The 12,113-nt window shown below is 40.4% G+C and overlaps 1 protein-coding gene across 1 annotated transcript in view; it reads right to left on the bottom strand.

The window, feature by feature from the left end:
• LOC149257628 (pyruvate kinase 1, cytosolic-like) overlaps window positions 1-12,113 on the bottom strand; it is a 266,221-nt gene that overhangs the window by 198,051 nt on the left and 56,057 nt on the right. The window contains exons 2-4 of the mRNA XM_089414476.1: window positions 7,157-7,253; window positions 6,863-6,960; window positions 5,026-5,181 (exon numbers count right to left, since the gene is read on the bottom strand). Coding sequence (XP_089270602.1) covers window positions 5,026-5,181; window positions 6,863-6,960; window positions 7,157-7,253 — 351 coding nt within the window. The remainder of the gene's footprint in view (window positions 1-5,025; window positions 5,182-6,862; window positions 6,961-7,156; window positions 7,254-12,113) is intronic.

The following is a 12,113-nucleotide window of genomic DNA, read 5'->3' as shown; positions in this document are numbered from 1 at the left end:
ATAATGACTGAATAATTACGAGTTCATGACATGAAACAGTGGCATCCTTTTATTAACTACCACTGCTGTGTCTTTACTTTTCAATTTTCTTAGTGATCAAACCATTTTTTTGCATCCCAATCGAATGATGTGAGGATAGCAAGCTATGGCTGCTAAGAATGGAATAAGTTGGCTTAAATAGCCGGCAGGTGCAGCCTCATCCGTGTTGAAGTGCGTGCTTGCAGCAGAAGGAGACTTTCTATGGCAGAGATATATCGTATCACTCCAAAACAAAGCTCATTAGTGACGGAAGAAATAAAGGAGGATCACGGTTTAATAAAGGAGGATCACGGTTCTTCTCTGCGAGTCTGCGATTCGCATCCCCTGATCACGCTGGCGGCTGCAGTGCTGCACACATTCATCATTATATATATATATATATATATATATATATATATAGAGAGAGGAGTTACGGTTTACCTGAAGGCTCACGCAGGTATACGCTTGCGGCTTTATCGATTCTCAACAATGCGGCGTCGAATGCACAGGCTCTGCGGTGGTGTCGACTGTGCGGTGTCTGGACACTGGACGCGGGAGTATGGACGCTGGACGCTGGACGCGGGAGTATGGACGCTGGACGCGGGAGTGATAAATGCCACAAACAGAAACCCAGAACCCGATAAACCGAAACCCAAAAATTTTGGCGGGACTCGGAAAAAAATCGCAGAGTCGGAATAATCGGCAGACGCGCGAGTCAAAATCGCGTTGACCACGAGTCAAACTCGGTCAACGCGATTTGACTCCGGAAGATTCGACTCTACTCGTTTCGTGGCCGAGCCGATTGGGAATCGCGATTAATCGGCAGAATCGCCGATTCCTGTTTCACTGCTGCAGACTGTTATTGCAATCTTTTGTGCATAATTTCTACAATTATTATATGACAATGTGTATAATAATAACTCTAAGGATTAGTTTAGGGGAGCCTCCACTACAATTGCAAGACGATTCAAGAAACTGCTAGATCAATTTATGGGGTACTCTGGAGGCTTGGTAAATCAGCTCAAAAGTTGTATATACGGATGGAACACTTCAAACCATGTTACCCACAGCATTGCAAACATATTTGGTGTCACATGCAATCTGGAATGGACCCACTTTTCCTACTTGGGCATGCCAGTGAGTTTGGGCCCTCTGAACGCTGAAACTTGGAACGGGATCACTGACAAAGTAAAGAGGAAAGTGCAGCAATGGGGAACACTGTGGCTCAACCCTGCAGGCAGACTCATCCTCCTTAAATCAGGTATCACTTCCCTTCCCCTTTATCGCTTTTCTCTATATCAGGCTCCTGCCATTTTTCACCATAAATTGGAAGTTGCTCTTCGCCATTTCCTTTGGCAAGGGGGAAAGAATGACAAAAGCAAGTTTAATTTAGTCAGCTGGAAGCAGGTTATCCAAACCCAAGATAGAGGAGGTCTTGGTATCAGATCAACAAAATTCTTAAATCTGGCCTTTGGTGCGAAAATTGTATGGAGGTTAATAACAGGACCCTCAACGTGGTGGAAAAAGGTGCTGGAGATCAAATATCTAAATTTCCCCAGGCAGCATCTTCTTGACTCCAATATCCCCAACAGAGACTCCACTAAAATCTGGAGGTTATGGAAGAAAGCACTTCCTATTATGATCCAAAATATTTCGAAAGTCCCAGGGGGGAGCCAGCATCAACTTTGGAACTGACAAAATCCTGGGACAACCCTTGATTATGCATAAAGAGGCCACTCCTGTCATCAAATACCTCAACAATAGAGGTATCCATAATCTAGCTCAAATTTCCAGCTGGGATCCTCATTCCCATGTTTGGACTGGTTGGTCCTTCCCAGAAATTCCCAACGCTTTAGAACCTAGTCTCAGCTGCCTGAAGACGCTTCTCCACAGTAAGGCTCCTATCAAAGAAGATGAAACGGATGGCTTTCGTTGGGATTCAACAGGAACAAATTATACAGTCAGAGCAGGCCACCAACACCTATGCAACAGCACCTTTCAGATGAGTTTGTGGACTCATTGGAAAATTGCTTGGCGAACAGAATCTCTCCCAAAAATTAAATTTTTTATATGGCTTTTGCTGAAAGGCAAAATCCTAACAGCAGAGAACCTAAAAAGAAGAGGCATCAATGGCCCATCCAGATGCCCCAACTGTTGCAAGGCTGAAGAGACAATGTATCATTTATTCATAGAATGCCCCTTTGTTGTAGAATGCTGGAAAAAGTTGTCTTCTATTGGCAATCTAAACTGGGAACCTCAGCACACCATAGCTGAGACAATCTACAAATGGAGAAAACGCTGTCCCTCGAAAGAAAAAAGAAGTAACTTGGTGAAGAGAGTATGGAACACTCTCCCTCACACCTTGTTGTGGCGAATCTGGCTAGCTAGAAACAAAAAAAAAAAAATTCAAGATAAGAGCTCAAATACACAAACAGCCTACAACAAAGCCAAAATCCTTGCTTTGGAAATTATTTCAATCAACACCACTGGAAAAGTCGATGCAACACAATATAGTGTCGAGGAACGAGACTTAATAAGTTACATTTTGGACAGACAGCATAAAGTACAGGAAGGTAACAGGAGTGAAGCACAGAACAAAGTAGAACCTAGATCATGGAAAGTCAGACTAAAAGAACAAGAATTTGCCAATTGGATACAAAAGAGCAACTGCTTTTCTTTGTTCTTCGATGGGGCATCCAAATCAAATCCTGGTATAGCTAGAGCAGGGGGACTGATTATTAATGCCAATGGGGAGTGTATCCTTCAATATGAGTGGAGTCTAGGGAAGGTTTCGAATAACAGAGCTGAAGCTCTAGCTTTGTTTCAGGGCCTAACTCAGTTAGGTAAACTGGGAATAAAGAAAGCAATGGTATTTGGGGACTCCTCTGTTGTAATCTGCTTAATGGTCCATCAGCAGAACTCTCCCAACACTCTGCTTCAACAAATTAATAGACGTAATCAAATCCTCCACCAGGCAATGGAAGACATCCAATATTACCATATTCTTCGAAACCTTAATAAGAAGGCTGATGACAGCGCCAACAGTGTGTGTGGAAGACCAGTTGGCACCTTAAGATGCAACTCCAGGGAAACATTTCAACCTTTGCCATGACTCCAAACAAAATCATCAGCGCCAAGCCCAAAAACACTGACAGAATCGAAATGAATCATATTCCTTGGGCTGTCAATGGGATTGTTTTTTGCAACAAGATATTCCAAGGACACGAAATCCACAATACATACATCAAGTGTGATAATCTCATCATTCTCGCCGGCAGATCTCCCAACAGATCCGATTCACGGACCCTTCAGGATTCTCTTCAGGTTTGCCAGCAGGATACCCTCCTTCATCCCGTGACTGGACGGCCCCTCTCCCGCCTCATCTCCCTTCAGCTCCCTCCTATATTACTCCCCCTTCCTTCATTCTCCAGCGCTAATCTTTTCTCCCTCCGACGCTTGGCTTCCAAGCGCTCTTGTTCTCAAGTGGTTCCCTGCGGACAGTATTGTTTAGTGACGCACTGTCTTTGTTCCAGAAATAGTCTCTGCCCTCTAAGTATTGTTTCGAACCTCTGGCCAGGTCTCCCTTTATCTTCCCATCTGACTGTCTTTTGCGCCTACAGGCAGTTTCAGACCTTCATAAATTCCGCTGAGTGTTATGCTACCTCCATCCTCTCTGTCCCCTGCGCTGTGAGCTTTATCCCTACCTTTGTTTGCATCTGCTTCTCATCCCAATCACCCTCAACAGCATCTATGGCACGCAACGAAGACTGTCTGCATTGTGCGGACTTGCAAGCCGAATTAGAGGAAGTCAGGGCCCAGCAGCGCATCCTGGAGAATCAGCAGAGGATCTTGGAGACGAGGCTTGAAGACCAGAACCGCATCCTGAACGAGAAATACCGAGCTGAAATAGATCTTTTCCTGCATAGGGTTGCCTCTCTTCATGATCAGTTTAGTCACTTATCAAATCGATGCAGCCATGCGGAAGAATCGATCTCAATCCTGCAGTATATGATGGACAAGCGAAATAAAGCAGCCCCCAGTTCCTCAAGTGCCAAACAGGATGAAGTGGATCCAAATCCGGAGGAATCCACCGCAAGGCAAATTAGTCATATTGAAATAGATTAAAATGTTCTGCAAATGTCAATTTTGGTTGTCTCAATATGTACGAACTTATAGTAGCTCAGGTAATTTTAGAATTAGAACAAGCAGAAAAAGGATCAAGGAGAGATCTCTATTTTGTAACTCCCCTGATCCAAGCTGCCATCGATATCTAATGTATTTTAGGAGTTCTGACTCCTCTCCTTTTTTCAGCCACTAATACAGCAACCGACTTTGTTAAAAAAAAAAATAACTCTAAGGATTAGTTCAATAAATTGAATCATCTACAAAAAGCATGTTGCTGACCAAGAGGCCTTAGCTCATAGGTTCAAATCTAGTTGAGTCCCTCAAGGTTACCAGCCATTATTATGGTTTCCAATTGAGCTTCCTTCAATCCTAATATTCTGGGTAAGATGGCAGGATCCCGCAAGGTTTTCTCATAAAAGAAAACGCTCTATAATAACAACTCTATTCTATATATGTACTTGTTTTCATGCATTACTTTAGGATGACTACCAAACCAACCTACTATTTAGTTATACATGTGACCCTCGTATATTTATTATTTAGGACTATTTTTTTTTATTATGAAAATAATGTATATACATGATACATATATTCATATATTTGTACGTTATGTGTGAGTGTTGTTTCCCCTATCTTTAAGTTTTGAAAGTTCTATTTCCAAACCCCATACAATTTTGAAAGCCTGAATACATTTCCCCATTCTGGGTGACAGAATCAAAACATTTCTATAGAGAAACAAAGAGAAACAGGTTTAAACATGGTTCTAAAAAGCAACACAAGATAAAGAGAGGTTCTACATTCAATCGCAATATCCGCAATCATTTCTTGCAGTTTGACATTCATATGTCAAGGGAAATTAAATGGAAACTAGGAGATACATACCTTCGCAAGCCCATCATAATTCATTGGCAAGACTTTGGATGATGCTTCTTTGGTCTGATCTGGTGTTAGCGTCACAGATGCATCAATCTCAAGCACAATAGGTTCCTCACTCCTTTTAAAAACTCGCAACTCTGGACCAACTGTATCCAGCATGATCTGTTACGTGTAAAATAGTTTATATTATATATAGGGAGCACCAAAATGCACATTAAAACTCAATTATAGAATGAAGATAATTCATATGGGTTTAGATAAGAAAACTAATGAACACATCAACAGATAATGAATATTAGTTCCAATTTAAGTGTGTGAAAGCACCAAAGTAATGCTGGGATTTGCGAAACAGAAATAACAAAACACAATTACAGACAGGTATATTCATATTAGATCAACAATCATAAGGCAAAATAAGAAGTGTGTTCCTAGTGACAAGAACAAATCAATAGATTACTGTATCTGGATGATATGTATTATAATTTTCTGCAGGAAAAACCTGAACGCGTATAACAGTGAATAAGCAACTTTAATACTGTTGGATCCAACAGCCAGGATCAACGGCTGAGAATGCGGATGCTGTTTGGTGGGTCCGACAGCAGAGCCTCGTTATACCTTTTTTCGCGTATCCTCTCGTCTATTTTGTGGGTCCAGTGGATGTGTACGGGGTGTGATTTTCACGCGGCGGAAACAATGTCTAGAAATATTGGCGGGCAGCAGAAAATATGGGAAATGCCATTCCTTTACCTCCCACAGTAACACGGGTGGTGTGTTAAGTGTTTTTGTACTCTTTTTGTACGGCTCTTTTGTTCTGCTCAGTGTTCTAGTCTTTTTTTAGTCTATTGGTTTTCGCAATGTATTTCTTTTAAGTGTTTAGAGGTTTGATTGTAGGGTTCGAGGCTTGTACCTCTCGCCCGTTATCAGTCACTGTAGGTTCTTTCCTTGGTGTATAACTCACCGAGGATTGTTGTATACTATGTATTTTATTGCTGTTTATGGAAATAGAAGGTCCGACTCTTGCATTAGCAAAAAAAAAGAATAAGCAACTTTTATAGCTAAAGCAGTACCAGCAAAGTTGACAGTCTTCCACTAAAAATTGGTTTCAATTATTCCCTTCTTTGTGATTTTTCCTATAAAAATAGTGGATCAAAAAAAACAATGACAACTTACTGAATAAATAATTTTAGATCAATTGCATATTGCAACCTAATATCCATGGGAAAATGAAAAACGTCAATATCCATGCATTTCAGCATGGTGAGAAATTAATGAACACATCAACAGATAATGAATATTAGTTCCAATTTAACTGTGTGAAAGCACCAAAGTAATGCTGGGATTTGCGAAACAGAAATAACAAAACACAATTACAGACGAGTATATTCATATTAGATCAACAATCATAAGGTAAAATAAGAAGCAAGTGTGTTCCTAGTGACAAGAACAAATCAATAAATTACTGTATCTGGATGATATGTATTAAAATTTTCTGCAGGAAAAACCTGAACCGGTATAACAGTGAATAAGCAACTTTTATAGCTAAAGCAGTACCAGCAAAGTTGACAGTCTTCCACTAAAAATTGGTTTCGATTATTCCCTTCTTTGTGATTTTTCTTATAAAAATAGTGGCTCAAAAAAAACAATGACAACTTACTGAATAAATAATTTTAGATCAATTGCATATGGCAACCTAAAATCCATGGGAAAATGAAAAACGTCAATATCCATGCATTTCAGCATGGTGAGAAACTAGCACAGTTTATCAGTCAATACTCTCTCTATGTTGATGAAGCAATTCAATATGTCCTAATCGACAGCAGTTAGAAGAACAAACTAAACTTACAGCACAAAGTTTATTAACCCCTTTTGCAGCAATCTTCAGATTTTCAAGAGTTTCTTGGTGATATTCATTGTCTCCCCCAGAGAAATCAAAACGAGCAACTGCCAAAAAAATGCAAACATTATACAGGCCTTGTTTAGCAAACACATGCCAGGTCCCATAAGCACCATGGAGATGAACTATCCATCTTAAGATCTGCTGTGATTCTACCCGAACTCAGAAAGCTACAAAACAATAAGCAACTCTAACATAGCAAAAGAGAGACAAATCCAAAACAATGTTTGAAGGAAAACTCACCAGACATCCCAGCCTTAAGGCACCCCTCAATCACCTCGACAGATCGTGACTGTGGTCCAAGGGTGCCAATAATTTTCGTCATTGCAGGAAAGAAATTCTGCAAGATACAAAACACTGAAGTTATGTTCAAGACTAGGATTTAATCAAATGTTATCTGCAAAATTCTCATAGCTTGCCAATACAATGGTAAATTATGCAAGAAAAAATTCTTAAAACAAAACTAAAGGATGTAAATTGTAAAGGATAAGTCCAGTTCTGATTTCAGAAGCCAAGCCCAAAACCCAAAACAGTACATGGTTGAATGATTAGCAACTATTTCCAGCACATATTTTACGGTTTACCTAATAACCAAACTCTTCTCAAAGATCAATTGAATCCAAGGCTGAAAATTTCACTCATGCAAGGAAAAGGAAGCTTTCCGCAGTCAAAAAAGCAGTTGTCATTAAATGGATCTAATCGTGCCAAGTTTGAGTTGAAAGGATCATGGCTGGAACTCTGTAAAAGAGCTTTAAACTGTAGTTTCAGTCGGTTTTTGCCCTGTTTAAAGGAGTTCTCTGTTGATTCATTGAAAGAGATGAACAACACCAAAGAATAACAAAGCAGCCCATATAGGGCACCCATCAACCACTGCTGATCATCCCCTGATGTGGCTGGACATTTAGGACATTGACAACAGCAAATTTTTTTGAGCTTTTACTGAACGCGTGACTGTTACATGCCTCTTTTAGCGTCTTTCTCAACATTGGAGGTACCCCTATAGACTGTTTTCATCATGTTTGTTATTTAGGGTATATAGCAACATAGTTTAGAATTTTTTAGGAGTTTTTTATGGTTTTTAAAGTTATTAAGGTTTTTTTGCTATTGTTTTCTGTAGTGGTTTTGGCAGCCTTCACTGAAGAAGACAGCAACCACTTCCCTTGACCTATCGGTTGTTCTTGTAAAACCTATAAGTTGTTAGCTTATTACAGCTTTTACCTTGCTGCAAAAGATCTGATGACTTATGACAAGTTCAAGGTAAAGATGAATGGCAAACTTTAATGTTTAAACACCAAGCAATAAACACTGAACAGAAGAAAAACAATAACCAAAACAATGAAAACGCCAAGGGTGAAAGACTTTACTTGAGCTTACTGTGAAAACATTCCAGGATCAACCAAGCTTATATGTAAATACTAAAATTTGCAAAGATGGATGTAGTGGCAGCATTTTTAGATTCATATACCACCTTGCCCAAATTTCTGACCATGACATTGGTCCTTACAAAAAAGTTGACCAAAATGTTCAACACCAATCGGACAAATTTAAGCATTGGAGGTGTCATTATAATTTTTTTTGCTACTCAAACAAAAATCGATTCCCAACCCTGCTTGGATGGCATAAGTTGGAAAAGGAATGTCCATAGTAAAGCAAGGAAGGCCATTGCTGATTTTTGGAATTATTCCGACATCCTTCTCAACTATGCCAAAACCCCTTATTAGTAATTTATGATTGATGCAGTTACTATTACAGGTCCGTGATTCAAATCCCCCCTACAACTAAGAGCCTTGGTTCACATTTGTTGTTATAAAGTGTTGATGATATCTAGCTTATACTTGTTGAGTTTCATTCACCTGGGCAGAATTTGGGTGCACAATCATGAATGATGGGTGGACAGATCAGAGGAAGATGACTTTTATAGTTTCCTCATATCTTGTCTAAAAGGAAGAATGTTTCTCAGATGATTCGTTGTCTTAGACAAAGTAAGAGTGCCCAACTAACCTGTGAAATAATGGAGAAAGTTGTCCAAGATGTGGAGAATAAATTGTCTTACACATGTTTACCAACAATGCAGCTAATTATATAGTTACCGAACCTCTTGAAATGCTACACATTGCATAGATCTAATGCTTGAGGACATTGGTAAAATTGTTGGATATCACAGGGGCTTCACCTTGTTGACCAATATCTTATCATGTTCATTCATAAAGAGGGTTTTGTAATTGTGAAAAATAATATCAATATATTGTAGGTATTGGTTGGGGGCGGGGGGGCTAAGTGGAGGAGGTGTAGGGTATGAAGGGGCTTATAGGCATTGGGGGATATAAAAAAGGGATCCCGAAAAAATAAGCGGTTATTTTATTGGAAAGAAATATTGGGAAGGGGGTTCAACAAAATGATTCTGTGAGTTATTTATCAGTATCTAGAGAAATTAAGGGTATTCTTTATGAATGAAGTTAATATTCCACGAACGAACATGCTATGGCACAAGTTCATTGAGTGAAGACCCCCTGTTAGAAATGAGAGATTATGGAAAGGCAGAATCCATAACCAAATAAATAATCACAGAAATGTCCTCAACACCATGAGAATATACACTAAAGACAAAGAACTTGTTTGCAATGACCAGATTTGCAGCTAAATTGATCTCCTTGCAATCTATGGTTGACAAAAAGGTAAATCTCGAGAAGATGTTTTTGGGACCTGTTATGTAAAAATCCAGCAGGCCTATTGCAAAGCCCCACTAGACAACCTAGGTCTTATGTAAACAAGAGATCTGCCACCACTGTCACCTCAATGACTTCTCTCCAATTGTTTAGTGGTGAATTTAATCCCACGAGGGAGGCTTCCTTACAAAAGACCACCAAAGGATATTCAATAAAGAAGGGCTTAATGGTGATGCAAGGTCTAATGATTGAAGGAAAAATACTAACAGAGCCTAGAAAGGCTAAGATAAGAGTTGCCTAAAGTTCAAGTATGCTTCCTTAAGACCTATGTAATTTAGAAGAGAGATGCTATAAGTTAGGGTTTGTATTATGTGCATGTTTAGGGCACATGATAGCATATAGCAGCTCTAAGAGATAGCCTATCAAGTATGGATCAACAAAGGAGCAGGGCTATCAAAAAGGTAGACTAGGTTTAGGGTAAACAAAGCTGTTTTTATGGCTGGAACATGCATAAAACAGCAATAGAAAGATAATGTCAGCCATATTTTAGGATTGTAACAGGGAATAATGCTAGATATTTCTTTTGTTAAGTTTATTAAATGCAATCCCTTTATTTGGGCAGTAACACATAAAACTAAATTGTTGAAAATGAAGATTTGACCCAACCATAACCCTAGTTATCAAGAAAAGAGATAAAAAGAGAAAATTTAGGGCTTTGATCAACACCTATTACACTAGTGCCTTGATCTAATTGGGAAATGGAGTCGTTTAGATCAAGATCTATGAAGAGGGCCTTGATGAAGAGGGTGGGAGAATGATTATCTCTACTTAGAACAATGTGGCTTCCTTATATGGGAAATTGTAAGTTCAAGAGATGAATAAGATAAGATAAGAGAACACTCATTATGACTAACATGGAAAAATAGTCGAATAATGATGAGCTGCTTCGAGCGCGTTTTTGAATAGGAGCTCCCGCATCTTTGCAACTCTGCCCCCTGCGGCCCTCCGCAGGCCTCCTGCCTGGCAGCCCCTGCTACTGGGCCTCCCACCTTTCTCCACGACTCCCCTGCAGTCGGTCCCCGCCACTCCTTCAGCCAGTGTCGTGACTGGCTTCCTCCCGTCCTTCCCATGGCTGGGATCGATCCCTCCCAGATGCAAGACAATGAAGACCAGGCTGAGATCTTCGCCTCTCTCATTTCTGAAAATGCAACCACCAGAAACAAGCCTACAGCTTCAAAGTTCGTTAAGAAACTGGCTGACATCCCAGAAATCTCTCTCCTCCTAGTCTCCCAAGGAAGGCAGCGATCTCTCTAACAGAGAGAGGTCTGGTTGGACAATTTACTGGCCTGTGGCCCTCACCCAGAACTGTTCAAAAATGGGTGGAGCGCAACTGGAATGTGAACATCCAAGGAAAAATCACCATAAGATTCTATGGAAGGGGTTACTATACTTTCTTCTTTGAGACCAAAAAAGACCAGAATCTCATCTTTAGAAATGGTCCCTATTTCATGGATTTGAGAGGCCTTTACCTGAACAGATGGTCCCCTGACTTCGATCCAGAAATGGATATACCTAATGCAGTCCCAGTTTGGGTTCGCTTGCCCCATCTCCCTCTCCATTGCTGGGGAGATGATTCGGTTAAAGCCATTGGGAACGCTGTGGGAGAATACATCGACAGATGTGAACCAAAGGACAACATGCATGCTTGTGCAAGGATCTGTGTTGAAGTCGACTTAGGAAAAGGCCTTCCGGAAGCAATAAAGATCAAAGTGGACCAATGGACCCATATTCAACAGCTGGACTACGAACAAATCCTGTTCAAATGTAAGGTATGCCATGAATATGGTCATTTTGCTAATAGGTGTAGTAAACTAAAAGAAAATGAAATGAATGAAAATGCTGAAGCTAGTGAAGACACATGGGAACAAGTCAAAAGAAAGAAATCAAACCCCAAACAGTCTGGCCCTAAACCAAAGCCTCCCCCAGAATCCCAAGCTGCTCCCCCCCCCCCTCCCATCTCGACTCAGCCTTTACCCTCTTCTTCAAACCCCTTCGAATCTCTGGAGGACGAAGACCCATCCTCCCCACTTTCTCCACCTCCAGCCTCTGCTCTAGCAGTCATTCACTCCCCTTCTCAGATCCTCCCCTCACCCCCTCCCACCATAGACCGTATCCTAACAAGAAATAAAGTCAAAGAAGCAAACAACAACTTAGAGCCACCAAAAAAAGCAGGCAGGAAATCAAATAAATAAATAAGAGACGAAACAGCAGCTAAAGAAATGGCCACAAGTACTCAACAACCGATGGACTCTTTTTTGGCCAAGCAAAGAGTAAGTGGGGAAAAGACAAAGGAGAAGAGCGGGGCTCACCAAAAATCCAATAAGTAATGATTTTGGTCTCTTGGAATAGCAGGGGCCTGGGCTCCTCTCTAAAATCCAACACAGCCCGGTATATAATCAGTCATGAGCAGCCAAATTTCTTTCTGATCCAAGAGACCAAAATGTCCAACCAAGACTTTCAAAAATTTACAAAAA

The sequence above is a fragment of the Pinus tabuliformis genome, chromosome 6 (assembly GCF_031772625.1).
Source record: "Pinus tabuliformis cultivar Carrire ecotype Pingquan chromosome 6, CPIR1, whole genome shotgun sequence".
Lineage (NCBI taxonomy): Eukaryota > Viridiplantae > Streptophyta > Pinopsida > Pinales > Pinaceae > Pinus > Pinus tabuliformis.
Note: the sequence above shows the minus strand (reverse complement) of the source record. Positions and strands in the feature narration are given on the sequence as shown.